Raw genomic sequence first — 18,773 nt, forward strand, 5'->3', positions numbered from 1 at the left:
TGTTAGCCTACGCTGGTTTGCTCTCTTTTCTGAATCGCAAGATTTCCCGGGCAACACAAAGTCATTTGGTCTCTGAATCTTACAAGTAAGCGTCTTAGGTGGTCTACTGTCGATACTTCGCCCTAGAAGGACACGGCCGACGAATCTCAGAGTTTGATCAAGATGTTTCCATTCATCCCAGACAAGGAGGAAAGCAGAACGATGAGTCAAACCATCCGCCTGCAGATATAAACGTTGGAAACCGTTGAGAATGTGAAGAGTTAGCCCCGGATCCCGGTAACTTAAATACCGGAGGTACCTCCTATACTTCGCTGCGGCAGGACGTGGTCGACGAATCTTAGAGTTTGTGTGGATCTTGTGAAAGACGCTTCTATTCTATTCCATTCATGCCCATGGAGAGGGGGAAAATGATATCGATGAGTCAACCCGTCAACCTGTAGATGTAAATGTCGGAAACCGTTGGGTCCGCCCCGGATCCCAGCAACCTGATTTATACCGAAAGGATATCTTCTAAGCTATTACGGAAACAGAGTTACCATACGAGAACCCAAATGGAGAAACGGACTTTATTCCTATCCACAGCGAAGTGAATCTCTGATTATAACCTCCCAAACCTAATAGTAGCTACAGATACCAGAACTTGAAACCTTGACCTCAGCCACCGCCCGAGGCTGAACCTACTGCCGCCGAGGCCCTATGCACCATAGGCGAGACTAGTAAACGCAAAGTGCTAAAAGTGTCGTGAAGGTTCTTGTTAAACTGCGTGTTGTAACCAGGCGGAGCGGAAGCGGTAGCGTAGGCGGGGAGCTAAGTGCAGGGTAGATTGTAGGGAACTGTGCCCTACGGTCCAGTACAACAGTGCCCTGTGTAAGGCACTGAGGGAAGCAGACTGACTGCTACAGGTGTGTAGAACTCTGCTACAAGCCTGCCACAGGTCTGTAGGACTCTGCTACAGACCAGCCACTTAGACTGTGAGGACTCTGCTCAGCAGTCTACCTCGAAGGCTACAGAGAACTCTTGTGATGAACCGCGCCCATTCTGGGCTAGTCATAGCTCTGAAAGTGGGGCCGGCCAATAGGGATGACGAGACAGGCATGCGGGGCAGGGACCCGCATTTGCTCTGTGCGGTGGGGTACGGAGCAACGGTTTGGTTGGCTCTACGGGGTTGCTCTGTAGCTCTGCCAGGGAGCAACGGAGCAACGCTCTATGGCTCTGCCAGGGAGCAACGGAGCAACGACCTAATTGGCCCGCCCTAGATAGATATATACGACGACCGTAGCCACGGTCTTAGATAGTTCTTGCTTGGTTCTTCAAGCAAGCAATACACATTCACTGCACTCATACACTTTGAGTGGCATTCCAATTTGACTGTATTACCCGTGCGATAGGAGCTTGCCCTTTGTTCTATCTTCATAATTACCAACCCCAGCATCCTGTGGAGCCCGTGCTCCCTTACAGACAGACGACCCTAACAGTCGAGTGGTTTGTAATACTGTGGGGCCTGGTTAACAATTCGGGTATAGCGCCCACAACACCAACCACACTAACACAACCACTATAGTGCCCTGCACTTTAGGGCCCTATAGCTGTAGTGGCTAGCTATACTTTAACAGTTCTAATATCTCAAAACGCCTTGACTACTGCAAGAGAAAGAAAACTAAGACGCTACTGTTCTAATACGTGCCTAGTAAGGCAAGATCCCTCCTAAGCGGCAAGTTCGTATTGCGACTACTGTTGCTCTAATGATCCCAATCTACCTGAGAATATGAGAAAGTATTGCGCAGGCTGACGCAAAAAAAGACTTAGTTATGTAATGATAGAGGGCCGTAAATATTAAAATTATCGTGAGAGTCTTGAACAGGCCGAGCCCTCTCACCAGCTCTAAAGGAAGCCCACAAGAGCGCAATAGGATCAAGTGAATCCCGAAAGCACTGTCATGTGCAAGATGGCGTCGATATACATGGCGTTCTGGACGGTGCAGGAAACGCCGGCCCGGACCTTGAATATGCCGTGGGGGCCAATGATGAACTCAGGCTCGTCGCCCACCTTGACGCGCAACTTCCCACTGGCGACAGAGCAGATGCGAATATTTCTCGACTCAGCTGCTAGGCTGAGCGCCGTGCCCGAGTGGATCGTCTCCACGCGGACAGCCACGTCTTCGCATACCTGCACAGCTTGGTTCGTTGACAGGTATGCCTTGGAGAATGCAATGTCTGGATTCGCGGTGAGTCATGAGCTCGTAGATGGAATAAGTTTGGGGTGTGTATCTTACTTTGAGGTTTAGATGATGACGACTCGTTCAGACGGCCAGGGGCTATTTCCCACGTCTCCATCTCGAGAGTTTCGGCCGATTGGAAAGCGCCGACAGATATCAAGGACGACTTTGGAGCTTTCTTGTTTTGGTTACGGGGCCCCTCCGTGGTCGAGCCTCTGGTGCTTCTGCCGCGCCAGTTGCTCAGGCTCTGGGATATGCAGGGTGGGGAGAGCCCGCGATCAGACGACTGTTCTCTTCCTTCAGCTCCAGCCGGAGACTGGAGCTCCGTATCCATCAGGCCAGCTTCTTCTGTCAGAAACGGCCCTCTACTACTTGATATCTTCCGCTTCGTCGGGAATGGCGGCTGCATGCGCTTCGGAACCCATTCTTTCATGGAGCAGTACGTTGACCGGCCGTGATACAAACAGTTTGCGCAAGACGTATATTGCAATCTCGCTTCTCCGTCTGTCTTGCGCGCGATCGCTACGCAACCCGAGAAAGGGCCTTTGCCATCTCGGCATCTCTTGCATTTCTTGACCACTGCCTCTCCCGTCACCTGAATGACCATGGCCGCCACATCCCTTGCCGACTTCTCGCCGTACTCCAAGGGGACCCGATAGGGGTTCATGTTCAGATCCCGCACCTGAGGCATCTGGAGGAGTTCACGGACGAAGCCGCCGTCCGGGATGTCGCGAGTATTGGTGAGATACGGGCGCAGGGACTCCCAGAGACCTGCCGGGTCGACTCTAGGAGGCCGAATGGGACCGACCACAGTATTCCATGATTCCGTGGTCTGATTATGCTCGACAGGGCTGTCAGAAAGATATTTGGGAACATAAGTCGAGGTTTCGGGCCCATTAGGCGGGGCTGAAGGTTCTTCGTTAGGGTCCAAGGCATCCTTGGAAACGACAAAGGGGGGTGCTTTGCTGATGATTTTCCCTCCCCTGCCCACGCCCCTCTTTTTGCTTCTATATATGCCTCTAATCGAGAGAGTCCCATCGCCATTATCGTTCAGCAGACTGGCAAAGTGGATACGCTGCCGGACGTCTCCGTGTTAATGGTGTCATAGTTTTCTTTTGTAGAGCATTGGACACATACCTGAAAGTGGAAGCCGAGATCCTGCCTCTTGATAAACAGCCGGCGACAAGAGCGAACGGAGCAGATCCAACTCCGATCCTCGGCGGTTTCAAAATCGAGTTGGTAACCTGCCGGAAACAAAGCGCCCATTCCCGGCTGAAGGTTTCCCGTGCCGTCTACGAAGAGCTTCTTGTTAGTATCTCCGAGACTGGGTTCGCCTGGCTGATCTGAACTCACCTGGCCACATTGTATATGGCCTATTTGGCTCAGCCATAGTAATGCTCGTGGGCAAACCATTTGGCGATATGGAAATGTTTGAATTCTCTATATTTTCCACCTCGCCGTCGCCGTCGTCAATTTCGTCGTCTTCTTCGCTGTTGCCGTCGTCAATTTCGTCGTCTTCTTTGCCGTTGCTGTCGTCAATTTCATCGTCTTCTTCGCTGTTGCCATTGTCAATTTTGTCGCCTTCGTCCCCGTTGCCGTCGTCGTCGGCCATATCCTCGTCAAATTCTGATAACCGTTTCTGTTTGATCTTTTCTGCCCGTTTCGCTCCCCAGACTTTGTGGCTGCAGTATATTTGTCCGAAATGGTAGAAACAATTGGCGCAAGCAAATATGGTGCCGACGGCATCCAGGTGGGCTGTGCTCGATATCATGACGCAGCCAAGGAATGGCCCTTTACCATTCTTACACTTTGTGCACGGTTCGGGAGCAGGTTCTCCAGTAACCTGGATAATCATTGCCGAGATATCTATCGGTTTCGAGTCGAGGAATCGATGGTCTACGGACCGGATAGCGTTCCACTCCAGTTCGCGGACGCGGGGAAGAGTTATCAGTTTCTCCACATAACCCCCTTGAGGCCACCTGGGACCCTTATGCTTGACCAAAAGTCCCTGTAAGTACTTCCATAGAGTCTGTGCATTCTCGTCGTGACTATAGTCAGCTGCGTCGAGCATCGGAGTGTCGCCGTCATGATCATCCAGTATTGAATCCTGTGCCGCTCCCGACCCCCTGCTCAGGGATAGTCGTGGAATATCCATGGGGGGCATCTTCGGGGCGGGAAAGCGAGGAGAGTTTGCACTGCTACCTCGGGAGACAACGATGGCCGGGTTCTTTGTGCCGTCTAGGGTATCTAGGTAGGACCCAACCTTGGTGAAGGTTCCGTCCTCGTTGTCATGAAGCATTGCGCAGCGGTGGGAAGACTAGTGATGTGAGCAATACTGTAGCTAGACTCGGGGCCATGGCACTGGTAGAACGACTTACAACAAAATGGGGCCCGAGCTTGCTGACATACTTGAACGTTTTCTGGCAGTCTCGTACGGGGCAAGTCCAGGGGTACTCGGGGTCGGCTGTAAGCTCATAAGTCTCTGGGATAAGCGCCCCATAGGCCAAAGCAAGTCCATCGTCACCTGAAGGCGGTCGTTGTTAGTCTAGAGCATCCGACAACGGCAAAGGCGTGTTCAGGTTGTTGTGTACTTACTTCGCCACATTTTATACGGGCGATCTGGAGCAGCCATCTCAATTGACATTAACCCCTCAACTGGGGCGTTTGGCGCCGGCTTCTTAATGACATCGGACACGGCAGGCCCTCCGTGCGACCCTGGGTAGTCAGTGGGGGAAGAATCAGACATCTCGTTTTCGTGTGCCCAGTCCTGATCGTCGCTTGCGGAGTCATCCATGACGAACCCATTAACCACGGCATCAGAAGTAGGATCGTTGTGCCGTTTTGAAGGAATCCGAGCCATTGAAGCGCCGGTAAAGCCCAGGTTTTCATCGTCAGATGTGGGAGACGAGTCGGAGGCGACGTATCCAGAAGATTCCCCCCGTATGGTGTTTGCACGAACGGAAGAAGGCTGTTTACTATCTTTCTCTAAAAATAGATGCGACAGCTGTGTCTGAGTCCAAGACGTTGACCGGTGGTTTAAATGACTGGACTTCGGTTTGGAGGGGCGAAGGGAGCTGGCGTCGTGCTTGTTCACTCGTTGCAGTCCTAAAAGATCTTGCTGCCTGCGCTTGAGAGTCTCTTGCCTCTTTCTTACAGCATCGCTCATGGCGCCCGATGCCCACCGTGCTTGACAATCTACAAGTCAGCACAAAGAAACATGGCCATAGGCAGGAAATTAAGGCAGGCCCGGGCCACGGTACGCCTTAGAAATGACTGGCAGTAACCATTATCCGGCTTACCTTTCAGCGCCTTGCTTAGCGCAGCTCGTCGCTCGGTTTCCTTTGCATTTTGGGCGGTGCTCTTGGAAGTTCGGGGCTGCGGAGGCAAATTCTCACTGGAAGAGACATCACGTCGTGCTCTGGCCGGGAAGGGCTGTGCAGGCGCCGAATTAGGGGGTAATGTTTCCAACGGAGCAGCGGTGTCGCTGGTAATCCTGGCCGGCGCGGGCTCCGCCACCGGGTCAAGCAAGTCCCTCGAAGGAGTTGTAAAAGACGCCGCATTTGCCGCCACCGCCGCTGCTATTGCGGCTGCTGGGATCGGGATCGGGATCGGCGACGTTGAATGGCCGAATGCGGAAGAAGCCAAAGCAGTGCGTGTAACAGCCTGGGGGCGGAAAGTGCGGGCGATCGCGGAAGGTGGGTAGGAACTGCCGGTGCGCTTCATTTTCAAGACGGGCCTCAAAGGTTCGCTACCGGCTATGGCCTGCCGCCCTCCTGTAGCGTCGTCGGACATGGCAACACCCCGTAACACCGACAAAGGATCAGTAACCACTAGACTACCGCTTTGCCTCGATCTCTGCAAGTTTCGGTCGCTTACTAAGCCGGATATTGCAGGCGAATTGGGCTCCTGCGTATCGCGGTTATCGTCGCGGGCTCAAGCTCTCAGGTCGCCTCAACTTCAAGTCATTACAGGCCTCGAATAGAATAGGCCGCGTACTGATAGTTCGAATTAGCTTGGGATGTAAACCGTGACGCTAATAGACATAAGCTCTCAGGTCTTGGAAGTTGGCGAAGCTATTCGGGTGGCCTCCAGCCTCCAGGCCTTCGAGGTGGCCTGCGAGGAAGTGGATATAGGTCCGATCGGGCTAGCTGAGCACTTAATTTCGGTCAACACCTCGTTATGGCAAGCAATAACCTTGCTGCGGGAAGTGTGAAGTTTCCTAAAGGTGGCCTTGAATGGCTAAGAGGTTTGACAGCGCAATCGAGCGAATTCGGCGACGATTGTGCTGTTCCAGTGGAGACGTGGTTCCAGCGCGTCGATTTTGGTTTCTACTTGGCCCGTGCGCGGCTCGTCTTCGCGTCAGTGATTGGCCGGGCAAGGCAGGCTGCTGCAAGGGTCACAATCTGCCCGTACAGTACGAAGGGTACGTACGGAGTACATCCCGTTAAAACGTTGGCGTGGATTTTGGGGGCATCTTTGACACGTGTACGAACCTGTACCTTGATAAACGAAGCACCCACAAAATTAAACTTCAACCGTCAAGGGCTCGGGTACCAAAGCCATAGCCACAGCCACCTGTCTTTGGGGATAAACTCTAAATTGAGTGTTCTAGGTTTGCCCTGATGTGTTGTTTCAGGAACAGTAAGTACTCGACGAACCTTCCTCAAATCGAAACAATCTATCTATTTCCATAAGCTGAAACTGTCTCCGTCAGAAGCTAATCTAAGCCCAGTGCCCACCAGAAGTACAGTGTGAAGGCAGGCATATACGAGAGTCAAGGCTGCAAGTAAAGAATGACTTTATTCGTAAATACTAGGAACTGCGGGCTCGGTTTCGTGGTGAAGAGGGGCAACTGAGCTAGTCCCAATTGGGAAGAGGAGGGCTACAGGTCGGGACCGGGACCTGGTGGTTGGCGCAGCCATGGTTGCGGTACCACGGACCATAGTTCGGCTGTGCCGTAACATACAACCCGCCGGTCTTCATTCCCGGGGCGACTCGACTTCAAAGGTATTGCAATGAGGATGGCAGACAACGCAGCTTTCCTCAAAGACCCTCACCCAACGTGCTCGTTCTTCTACTTGCCAAGTCCAGCGTCTTAAATTAAGATCACCGATTGCGAGTTGTAGGATTCAGGCACTTCTAGACTAGACGGCTTTCGAGATGAGTCACCATGTCAAGCAGTGTGTTTTCGTCAATGTTTCGATAAACATTCGTGCTCAGTTAGCTTGCACGCACGAGATTTGCTTTATTCATTTTGGTTCTGGTAGGTGGTTCGAAGAAGAGCGCGTGATCTGAGAGGACTTCAATTCCCAACGGTTAGCCATGCCCCGAGACGATTCAAAGTCAACTCTGTTCAACATAAGGTTTTAGCAAGAGCGGGTTCAGCATGCAAGGTTAGGGCTCCCTCTTAGTTTTGTCCACTTTCAAGCAGCCGCCGAGCCTGGTGGAAGACCTGACAAGGCGGGACCGACGAACCGGGACTTGCCAATTGTCTCAGTCTCGAAGTCAAGCCTAGACAACCCCGTGTGGAATCCATAGAGTTCAAAAGAAAGTGATTTTGTTGCCACAAACGCTCCTTTCCGCCCCAGAATCCTCGGCCATGAGGAAGCATGATAGCAAGTAGGTTTAGGGCAATTTGAGGAAGAGAAGGCTGAGATCCAGTATATATAGTCCCCTCGCCTCGGCCCCTGGCTCTTTCCCTTTCTCTCTATCCTCAGTCTTCTGCTCTCCTGTCTAGATTTGCACCCTAACGCCACTGGCAACGAAGACCACTCTCTCTTTCTGGCTCCGGCCAAAGTTCACATCTCAATCTGCCAGCTATCGCCGTCTCGGCTTCCAATATCCAACAGACATCATCACTCCCTTCCCTCGACAAATCTCAGTCATCGGCCGTCCACAACACGGACACACATCACCCCTCTAGACCTCGTCACATCACAAGACGGTCTTTCAACATGTCTCAAGGGAGAAACAACAACTGGCGCCACAGCCCCCGAGGCGAGCACGCCGGCCGGTTTGACCAACGGCGACCTGACAACTGGAAGGAAGGCGATGTCGCCTTCCTTCTGCCCGCCTCCTCATTTTCGGCAGAGGACCACAACAACCTCATCGCAGGGGGCTACATGGCCGAGAAAGCAACCGGTCACCCCGTCATCATCCTGAAGAGGATATCCGGCCAGTCGACGCACATCCTGGTCACCCCCGTGTCGGCCTACAGCTCCGGCGACTTCAACAATTTTCTTCCACCCTGGTGAGCTTCTCCTCTCGCATCCCGTGCCCCTTTTGTTTATCGCGGCAGCTAACAAGTTTTTAGGAGGCAAATCTGTCACTCCAGAAAAAAACCCCGCGACTTCCGGTCCTTTGACGGCTGCGAAAGATCCAACAGTGACTACCCTCCGCTGTTTCTCGAGGGAGGGATGTCCATGCCCAAGCCCCAGGCGTCTTGGGTCAACATCCAAAGCGTCTGGTCCGTCCCCCTCACCGTCATCGGCCGCTTCCACAAGTCCCGGGACCACCTTCGAGTGCGTCATGCAAGCCTCGACAGCCTGCGGGCACACATGGCCCGGAGGTGCGCCTTGTGGTGCGAGTCCAACAGGAGACTCGTCGCCGCCGAGCCTCGACCCGCCCACCCCTTCTCGCCTTCGCCAACCTCAACGACAACGGCAACAACACCAGCAACTAGAGCAGCACCAGCAACGCCAGCAACTCCAGCAGCGCCAGCAGTGCCACCACATTCGCCGGTGAGGTCATGGGCTTCCATTGCTTGCGATCCAACCTCACATGCTGCCTCAACCACCCGCCGCTGGTATATTTCCAATCCGGCAGCCTCGTGTGCGTGATGTGACACGAGCCAGACACTCTAGATCTGGGGCGGACAGGGTCCCCAAGGTGCAGGACTCGGTTCAAGTTAGCGACATCACCCAGTCACATTCTCAACATCTCGAAAGTCGACGTAGCCCCACGGGGAAGCCGACACACCATCATCAGAACACATTCTCGACATCTCGAAAGTCTATAAGGCGCGGGCGCCCACAACATATACACACATACACACCATCATCACCACCACGAATGGTTTGAGAGAGAACATTGACATCAGACATGGCTATCGAACAGGGTTCCAGCGCTTGGAAATCGACATCACAAGGTGCTTTATCAGCAAGGCAGTTTTTTATAGAAAGAGGAGGGGGGCGACGAAGCCGTACTCTGCCACCTCCCCGTGGTGTCGCCTGGAAACGCTCTTTTTACAAGAACGGCCAAGAGCAGAGACGCAACGATAGCCACCTAGGTATAGGCTTCAAAAGGAAATGTCATGGAGTTTTTGTCGCTGCTTACAGGAAAATAATAACCCGTGCCTCTGAGTGTGACGTGCCGTTCCATGATGACTTGCTTGATTGTGCATGTGGGCGTTGTAGATATTGGATATGACGGAAAAATGTGGACAAGGGGGAAAACCAACTCGTGCTGAATGTTCAGCACTGGACGTCTCGAGCTCAGCGGAAACACCTATCTGAAGCTGACGGTAACTGGACACTTTGTCACACAATCGGATGACATAGCCAAACACCAAGAGCTTCAAGGAATAGAAAGAAAGAAAGATAAGCTAGATTATAGGCAAGTTTGATATAGTCATGTGTGAACTGAATTTCCGTATCCGGAAACATAGGTGCCTATGTAGTAATATAGTACGAAACGACTAAACCTCACAGCTACAGATTAGAGCAACACTACAAATAAATCGCAAATTCCGTACCATGGCCTCGTTCTGTTTAGATATGGTCACCGGAACGGTAGCACATCATAGTGTCAGCTAGTCAGACTTGATCTACAACGTATAATGGTTGTCTCTTTAAAATTCACAGTAGAGCTACGGAGAACCGTAAAAGCCGGCCCGAGCTAAAACCAGCAGAAACCCCACCACGCCACGATCACCCGCCAACGTGCTCTGCCATGAGCGAACAGGAAGGCCAGGGCGTCTGCCTCACAGCTTCCCGACCGCCTTCAGCCCCCTGTCGCCATCTACCAGCACACACCAGCCCTCGGAGCCCCAGCCGCCGTCGCCGGCAACGGCAGCCTCGAAGTTGTCGCGCGCAAACTCGAGGACCTCGTCGTCGAACGTGCCCGGCTGCAGGAAGACGGCGGGGAAGCCGAGCTCCTTGGCTAGCTTGAGCGTCTTGAGGGTGACGGGGGGGGGCGTGATGAAGGACACGGACGTATCTGCGGGGTCGGCGATGTCGGACAGCGAGCCCACTGTGGGCAGCTCCTCGTCGCCGATCTTGATCGCCGTGGCTCCCGGGTTGACGGGTGTGACGTCGAGGTTGCGCGTGACGTACCACTTGAAGACTAAGGTGGTCTGCTTGTCAGCGACTTCCCGGTTCCCCGCTCCCCGGTGCACCATAGGCGGGAGGTGTAAACAAAGCCGCCTTCGGGATGTCGTTGGTTTTAAGACGCGAGACTAAAATCGTTGGCGGGTACGGGGCAGTAATAAGGGGACTCTTGAAACACGGGCCGCAGCTGTAGTCTAATAACTCGTGGAGTTGTAGGGCTGGCTGTCATTCTGGGGGTAGGTTTGCCGTATTGCAGCCCAACGGCCGGCGTCAAGCATAACCGTTGCAATATCTGGAGTTTCGGCAGTCACATAAAGTAACCCACTTGAGCTAAAGCCTGCCTGGATGGCGTTTCCATTACACTCCCCAAGGTACCGAAGCCCTGGAAGGCTAGAGGTAGACGTAAAAGAAGCAGGCCGGGACTAACCCTTGTACCCGAACTTGTCCGGGTTGGTGCTCGCGCCGACAACGGCGAACTTGGGGGACTGGAAGAAAGTCCGCAGAGTGGCGTCGGTGGTAGCCATTGTCGCCGTGGAGCTAGGCCTTGCCAGGAGATCGAGGTGGTGGTGGTGCTCTTGTGGGCGTGGGGGGATCTGGACCAAGGCGCGAGGCTGCAGTAGTGGTGCGGTCACGAATAGGGAAGTTGAGCGTGCAGGTCGCGGGAGAAGGTGTCGAAGCACTGACATCCGAATTTCCAAGAAAGAAAAAAAAAGGGCGCAGATGGCGTTATATCAGCCCAGACAGGCCAATGGCCGCTTTTACTCGGTCCTCGCGTGGGATCTGGGATGTGAAGACGGCATTCGAACGAAAAGGCACTGGACGGCTAAGGTTAGCGGGGGAGGCCAAGCCCAATCGAGGGGCAATCAAAGCCCCGCCAGTCCGAAGTTCCCCACCAATTTAGCAGTGCCAATGTCCCCCGATGACGTGCCTCAGCCCTTGCCCTTACATGCTGGGGACTGGGGCAGGGAGGTCGATGTGCGCCCGATATCACCGCCGGCTGGGCGAGCGGATAGCCGACCTCGGGACCCCTTGGCGGAAATCGCCGGCCATCATTTCTTCAGTGGCCGTCGCATCTTTGAACAAAGCTGTCCTAGCGGGAGAACGGCACCCAGCGGATGTAATCGGGCAGCCCCAAGGGCGCAAATACGAAATAGATTGGCAGTGTATTTATAACTGAGGTGGTCCTGCCGTCACTCACCCTATTAATGGGTGGTAACATTAGAACCGAGTGATGCCAGCCGCGCAGTAATAAAACCCGCGAGTTCTTGGAACACAGCGTAGGCAGCCTTGTCCGGGGATTTGACCGATAGGAAATGTCTATATTCGGGTGTGTCTTCTGCTCCTAAGCCCCTAACAATCTCAACCCCTAACTGACGGCCGCTACAGCCGACCGACCTTCTCCTCTGCCGGCTATGCGGCCTTCCGGCCGTCGTACCCTGTCACGCTGTTCAACAGGGTGCTGGCTTTCCACAACGCCGGCGTCTCGTCGCCAAAAAGTGGTGGCGCTCTGCTGGACCTCGGATGCGGGCACGGCCTGATCGCGCGGGCTCTCGCGCCCTCCTTCGCATCCGTCGTCGCCCTCGACCCGTCGGCCGGCATGGTCGAGCAGGCACGCAAGCTGACATCCGACCCCAAGATCACGATCCGGCAGGGCAAGGCAGAAGACCTCTCGTTCCTGCCCGACGGCTCGGTCGACTGCGTCGTGGCCGGCCAAGCGGCGCACTGGTTCGACTACAGCAAGGCGTGGCCGGAGCTCGCGCGCGTCGTCAAGCGCGGCGGCACGCTCGCCTTCTGGGGCTACAAGGACCACGCAATCGTTAGCCGGCCCGAGACCACGGCCATCTTCAGCAAATTCATCTACGGCGAGGAGGAGGCGGGGCCCATGCCAAACGGCGTGGAGAGCATGGCGCGCTTCTGGGAGCTGCCGGGGCGCGACATCTTGCGCGACTCGTACCGCAACATAAACCCCCCGGGGACAGACTGGGAGGCGGTGACGCGCATCGCTTGGGACCCGGACCGGAAAACATGCGACATCAGCTCGGTGCCGGCGGAGGCGCTCTGGCAGCGCAAGACTCTCAAGCTCGGGGAGCTCGAGGGCTACGTGCGGACCTTCAGCGCCTTCAGCGGCTGGCAGAGTGCATATCCGGACAAGAAGAGCAGGGCCGAGGGCGGCGAGGGAGATGTGATTGACCTGCTGTTTGATGAGGTCGTGGCAGCCGTGCCAGAGTGGAGGGCGAGCGATGAATGGAAGGAAGTCAAAGTCGACACTGTCTGGGGGACTGTCATCTTGATGGCCAAGAGACTCTGAGATAGCTAAGATGCAGCGGTTCGAAGCCCGAGAACCAGGTTCAAGGGCCCTGAAGAATGGAAATGTTCAGTGTCTGTTGTTGTAAGATCAATGCATGGATTGTATTAATCCGAATCTCCCCGTACTGTATGAACTTCACATTGAAATGTTGAAAGAAAGTCCTTCCTCGATTCTCTTACAAACAAAACCGACACGTGGCCCCTAATTAAATAAAGATGAATTGACGATCAGGAGCTTCTCTTGAGGACAGGGCATCGCAAGGCGGGGCAGCAATCAAAAGTGCTGAGATCGTGCAGCGCAAACAGGACGCGGCATCTCCCTCGCGGTTGCCCCGTGAAACGGGCCTAGGCGCATTTAGGCACAGGCCCAGTCAATCCCCATCACGGCTGAGACTGCAAAGCCTGGACGATCCAAAGAAAAACAGCAATCTGTCCCGCTTTCTTCCATAAACCACAGTTTTCGCTCTGAATAGCATCACGGTGACCTCTCGCAGCTCAGCATTCCACCTTTTCCACTACCCTTTTTTCGCGCGTTTTCCAGACACAATGGTGAGTGCATATCCAGCCCGTGGAAACCCCACCGGGCGCTCTTCCATTCTTTGCCCACCCATCAGGTCCATCCCCTCCCAACAGGATTGCCCCGCGGTTGCCCAGGTCAACAGAGGAGCCAAAGCAGAGCACTCTGCTCGACCACTAAAAATGGCCGATTATTAGCGCACGCGAACCGCGCGTGCGTGCCACCGTCAGAAGCAAGAACAGGGGGGCCCAACGCAGCAAGGAAGACGCATCTTGCAGTTTTTGGATCTTTTGACGATCACGTCTTTTGCATCTCCGCCGCCTCGCGCTCCATCTACCTCTACACTCTTGCGACTTCGTTCTCGCTTGCGCGGTCGACTCCTTTCGCACCAGTTCAAACATCCTTGGGCCCACTGTTACTGCTGCTGCTGCTGCTGCTGTGACCTTTGCGCTCACCCCCGCCCACTTGCGACCGATAGACTCTGCGGCGACAAAGGCTCAACAGAACCACACATACACGATGGCATCTAACTTCGACGCGCAGGCTTCGACCAACTACAAGGAGGCCTTCTCCCTCTTCGACAAGCGAGGTAATGGCCGTGTCGCGCTCGATAGCCTGGGAGACCTGCTTCGCGCCTGTGGCCAGAACCCGACGCTGGCCGAAATTCGCGACCTCGAGAAAAGCGTCGGTGGCGACTGTGAGTTGTTTACCCCAACTGCCTCTGTTTTCCCTCTAGCCGCCCCGAAAGTCTGCGGCGCCACATCCATGGGCTACCCCTCCAACATCGAGGGAGTTCGTCTCTAAGAGCGGTTGCTGACAATATCTTTTTCCCTCTGCGTCACCAGTCGACTTCGAGACCTTCCAGCGCATCCTCAACCGGCCAGGCGGCTTCCGCGACCCGGGCGATCCGGAGGAGTACTGCCGCGGCTTCCAGGTGTTCGACAAGGACATGACAGGCTTCATCGGAGTCGGGCAGCTCAAGTATATCCTGACGAACCTGGGCGAGAAGATGACAGACGAGGAGGTGGACGAGCTGCTAAAGGCCGTCGACACCACCACTGGGCAGGTCAACTACACAGGTATGTTTGCCCCATTTGGAACCTACTGCCCACCCACCTCTTGCAATGCCAGCGCCTGGTTCTCGAGTTGAAATGCCGGGCGATGGCGTTGCACAACCGAGCGTTGCATCATGTCTACACCTCAAACTTTGGCTGACATTTTCGGCCAAACAGACCTTGTCCGCACTATCTTGGCCAATTAAAAGGATCACTATGGGGACCAGGGAGATTGTCTGGATTTGTTTAGAAAAACAATAAACCTCTCTCGAGCAGGTAACTGGCTTGCAGGAGATGGGAACGGCTTTTGCGAATATTATTTGCATGACTTTTTTACGGGCGGATCGGCTGGCGTTGGTGTTTGTTTTGCGCGCTCGTGACTGTATTGCTTAGTGGGCTACGCGAGACTTGGCCGCCGGGCTGCTGGACCGTTCACGGGGGCTAGGGATGCGCCGAGGAAACAAACAGGCTCCCTCTAGCGGGATTATAGCCTAGCCGTCCATACACTGCCTCGTCGGGATTTAGTCCTGCTGGGCTTGAATCTCAGCTGCGGTCTACGGATGTGGGAGCAGTGTGGGAGCAGAAGACTGGTCCTTGTGTGAAAGGTTGCCTGAGCCCTCTTCTTTTACAGCTAAATTTAACAGATAACCACGACCCACGTCTTTTTTGTCTGCATCATCTGCGTGCTATAAATAATCTGTCAGAGGATAGCTCTCGTCCAAATTAACAGGTGTGCTGGAGTTTTTTATTAGGCTTCCCGCGGACCGCCTTGGTTGTGCCAGCCGAATGACACCTGGATGTTTCCGGCCAGACATGGACACCTCATGCAGCCCGAGCAACTGGCTTGCAGTTAACTGCAGGACCCCGGCAGCTGGCCTACATTGTTGCACGTGCTGTTTTCTGGTCACTTTCGGGACCAGCATTAGTCTCCACGACAACCCCACGTCAGCTTCCCCGCAATTGTTGGTACCTGTCAGGCACCACGTTATAGGCCCCGAATACCTGAGGTCTCGTGCCGTCCTCCGAGGCACAGCTCTCCTCACCCCGTCCGTCCCATCAGATCGCAGTTTCTGCTCAACATCGTTCACCGTGGCGCCCGCAACTGTCTCTCGGATTCGGCAGGGCACCCTCCTGTTGATATTTTCAATTGTCCTCTTCTCCACCATTACGCTCATTCTGGCTACCCCACGTATTGTGCCCCGCCTCACCGCCATCTTCAGCCAGCTCAAGCACGGTGGGCCCAAGAGACCCTTCGGAGGATTCGGCACCACCACCGGCCCTGCGCTCGCAACCCTCACCTTCTCCAGCCCAGCTTCCTTCCTGACCCACCCGTCAAACATCAGCATGGTCAAGTACGCCAACCCGCCCCAAGCGCCGCCCTTGTTCACGGGCACCAAGGACAGCATCGTGGCCGACGCCAAGGCTCTTTGCGACACGACCAAGTCCCTGCTGGACAAGCTTGTGGCCGATATCGACCCCGCCGCGAACCCCGAGGCGGCCACGTTCGATTCTGTCATCTGGCCGCAGACCCAGGACGAGAATTCCGGGGCTCTGAACGCCCGTATCCTCGGCTTCTACCAGTATGTGAGCGCCAACATCGAGCTGCGAGATGCCAGCACCGAGGCCGAGAAGATCATGGACCAGTTCGGCATCGATTGCAGCATGCGCGAGGATGTCTTCCGCCTGGTCGATGCCGTCTATCAGAAGAGCGGGCTCGCGGCCAGCAAGGAGCAGGACAAGGAGCGCCTCATTGACGAGGCGCTGGCCAAGAGCGTAGGCCTCAGCAACACGGAGAATGCGCTGCTGTTGGAGAAGGAGAGAATGAACTACATCAGGAATGGCCTAGGTCTGCCAGCAGGCGAGAAACGTGACCGCTTCAAGGCCATCAAGAAGCGGCTGAGCGAGCTCTCAACCGATTTCCAGAAGAACTTGAACGAGGAGAAGGGGGGCATCTGGTTCACCAAGGAAGATCTCGACGGGGTCCCGGAAGATGTCCTCGACACCCTGGAAAAGGGCACCGACAAGAACGAAGGCAAGCTGCGGCTGACCTTCAAGTACCCGGATCTCTTCCCTACCCTCAAGTTCGCCAAGAATCCAGAGACGAGGGAGAAGCTGTTTGTCGACAACGAAAACAAGGTAATGATGGACCTTTTGCATTCTGGGGTGCCGTTGGCTGACAAGCTTCCCCTACAAGTGCAACCAAAACGCTCCTCTGTTCAAGGAGGCTGTCCTTTTGCGCGACGAGGGAGCCCGTCTTCTCGGGTACCCCGACCATGCGTCGTATCGCATTGAAGACAAGATGGCCAAGACCCCCAAGACAGTGCTGGACTTTCTGGGAGACCTGAAGTCCCGGTTGCTGGCTGGAGGAGCCAAAGAAGTTGACCACCTCTTGGGTCTCAAGAAGAAGGACTACGAGTCCCGCAAGCTTGATTTTGACGGCAACTATTACCTCTGGGACCATCGATTCTACGATCGTTTGATGGTGGAGCAGGAGTACAGCATCGACGAGAACGCCATTGCTAATTACTTCCCCATCACGTCTACGGTGGCTGGCATGCTGCGGATCTTTGAAGAGCTGTTTGGCCTCGTGTTTGTGGAGTTGGACGCCGAGGACCGCAAGCGCATTTCCCCTACTGGAAAGGCTGAGGATATTTCATGGCACGAGGACGTCATCATCTTCAGCGTGTGGGACGACGCTACGGAAGGCGAGGGCTTCGTCGGCTACCTGTATCTCGATCTGCACCCGAGGCCGGGCAAGTATGGGCATGCAGCCAACTTCAACTTGCAGCCGGGCTTTTTGAAGCCCGATGGTACGAGACGCTACCCGGCAACCGCGCTCGTCTGCAACTTTAGCAAGCCGACGCCCAAGAAGCCCTCTCTGCTCAAACACGACGAGGTGGTTACTCTTTTCCACGAGTTGGGTCACGGAATCCATGACTTGGCAGGCCGCACTCGTTATGCTAGGTTCCATGGAACTTCGACTGCGCGAGACTTTGTTGAAGCTCCGAGTCAGATGCTGGAGAACTGGTGTTGGACGCCAGGCCCGCTCAAGAGCCTGAGCCGCCACTATGAGACAGGCGAGAAAATTCCCGATGACCTTATCAAGAAGCTTCTAGCTACCAAGCACGTCAATGACGCCCTCTTCAACCTGAGACAGCTGCACTTCGGCCTCTTCGACATGACGGTCCACACCCCGAAGACACACGCCGACCTGGAGGCGATGGATGTGAGCAAGGTGTACAACGAGCTCCGGGTCGAGATTGCCGGCATCAAGGGCCCCGAAGCCCGGGGCAAGCCGAGGTAAGACGAGCTAGCTGTCCCGCTTCGCAATTTTAAATCCCATGGCTGACAATTCTGCAGCACCTGGGGCAATGGGCAAGCGACCTTTGGTCACTTGATTGGCGGATACGATGCCGGATACTATGGCTATCTCTCCTCTGAAGTGTACTCGACCGACATGTTCTACTCCGTGTTCAAGGAAGACCCCATGAACAAGGCCCAAGGCCGGCGGTATCGTCACACAGTGCTCGAGAGAGGTGGTTCGCAGGACGAGATGCTCACGCTGGAGCAGTTCCTGGGCCGCAAGCCGAGCTCTGAGGCCTTCTACAAGGAGCTTGGCATTGAGAACTAGATACCATGGAGTATGGCGTTGGTTTGCGAGGCTGGCGATATGGGTAAGATATTCAGTTAGGACAAGGCCAAAAGCACTCTTCATTGAGCGCAACTCCAGTTGGTGATAGCAGCAGCGATGTTTGCGCTCAAGGGATAAAAGTTTGTGAGGGCCGAGTCTTTATAACGCACCTACTGGAGTTTGTAGGTTGCCAAGTTTGCCAGGCTCCTCATGTCAGGTTCATTACTACCTAGTGTATGTGCTGTCGCCCTACCAACACTTGGAACTGGAGACAATACTAGCCTACTTAGCAGCCGGCTTGACAAGCGGTGTCTGATATCCTCCGCACTCTCGGGTTTGGTATTGTTTTGTTAAGCTAGCGTCGAGACTGCGAGGCCCGGCACCACGCGTCCATGGATATAGCTGAGGTCTCCTCACGGCGCAGCTGTTTAATTGCTGTCGTGTCAACACTCTTCTCTCGCTGTGACGTGGGTGCTGCTGTGTCTCGACGCAGGATAAATAAAGCGAGGCACCGCCAAGTCCCATTCTCTAACAAACTCATCTTTGGCCAAGAACCGCCTTTCCCCATCGGCCAACAGCCAGGCCCGAAGGTAATTGGTTGGTTAGCCGTTGATGGCGCATCAATGAGATGGGAGGCGTGGAGTTGCTCAGATACGATACATGTTTTGCGCAACCCCTTTTTCCCCCTTTTCCATGTACGCATGCAAGCACAGAGCCGTTT

The 18,773-nt window shown here is 54.7% G+C and overlaps 5 protein-coding genes across 5 annotated transcripts; 3 read left to right on the plus strand and 2 right to left on the minus strand.

Moving 5' to 3' along the window:
- Positions 1-1,671: 1,671 nt before the first annotated feature.
- Positions 1,672-6,200, minus strand: B0T26DRAFT_539879 (uncharacterized protein). Its single transcript, XM_060435566.1, has 7 exons — positions 5,515-6,200; positions 4,811-5,401; positions 4,594-4,739; positions 3,569-4,532; positions 3,353-3,507; positions 2,273-3,290; positions 1,672-2,213 (listed from the first exon to the last, which is right to left on the minus strand). Exons 1-7 carry the CDS (start codon positions 6,005-6,007, stop codon positions 1,912-1,914), a joined length of 3,669 nt encoding a protein of 1,222 aa, XP_060289733.1. The 5' UTR covers positions 6,008-6,200; the 3' UTR covers positions 1,672-1,911.
- Positions 6,201-7,988: 1,788 nt separating this feature from the next.
- Positions 7,989-9,085, plus strand: B0T26DRAFT_866153 (uncharacterized protein). Its single transcript, XM_060447813.1, has 2 exons — positions 7,989-8,465; positions 8,529-9,085. Exons 1-2 carry the CDS (start codon positions 8,170-8,172, stop codon positions 9,052-9,054), a joined length of 822 nt encoding a protein of 273 aa, XP_060289734.1. The 5' UTR covers positions 7,989-8,169; the 3' UTR covers positions 9,055-9,085.
- Positions 9,086-9,833: 748 nt separating this feature from the next.
- B0T26DRAFT_735715 (CoA binding domain-containing protein) lies at positions 9,834-11,434 on the minus strand. Its single transcript, XM_060443261.1, has 2 exons — positions 10,970-11,434; positions 9,834-10,558 (listed from the first exon to the last, which is right to left on the minus strand). Exons 1-2 carry the CDS (start codon positions 11,226-11,228, stop codon positions 10,197-10,199), a joined length of 621 nt encoding a protein of 206 aa, XP_060289735.1. The 5' UTR covers positions 11,229-11,434; the 3' UTR covers positions 9,834-10,196.
- B0T26DRAFT_735718 (methyltransferase-like protein) lies at positions 11,435-13,273 on the plus strand. Its single transcript, XM_060443262.1, has 2 exons — positions 11,435-11,869; positions 11,929-13,273. Exons 1-2 carry the CDS (start codon positions 11,856-11,858, stop codon positions 12,848-12,850), a joined length of 936 nt encoding a protein of 311 aa, XP_060289736.1. The 5' UTR covers positions 11,435-11,855; the 3' UTR covers positions 12,851-13,273.
- Positions 13,274-13,885: 612 nt separating this feature from the next.
- B0T26DRAFT_758028 (uncharacterized protein) lies at positions 13,886-18,052 on the plus strand (the record flags this gene model as incomplete). The annotated part of the gene is made up of 5 exons (XM_060446345.1): positions 13,886-14,063; positions 14,212-14,445; positions 15,413-16,557; positions 16,616-17,721; positions 17,782-18,052. The coding sequence occupies 5 exons, from the start codon at positions 13,886-13,888 to the stop codon at positions 18,050-18,052; spliced, it is 2,934 nt and encodes a 977-aa protein (XP_060289737.1).
- Positions 18,053-18,773: the final 721 nt, after the last annotated feature.

Source organism: Lasiosphaeria miniovina (assembly GCF_030549165.1).
Source record: "Lasiosphaeria miniovina strain SMH2392-1A chromosome Unknown B0T26scaffold_9, whole genome shotgun sequence".
Classification (NCBI taxonomy): domain Eukaryota; kingdom Fungi; phylum Ascomycota; class Sordariomycetes; order Sordariales; family Lasiosphaeriaceae; genus Lasiosphaeria; species Lasiosphaeria miniovina.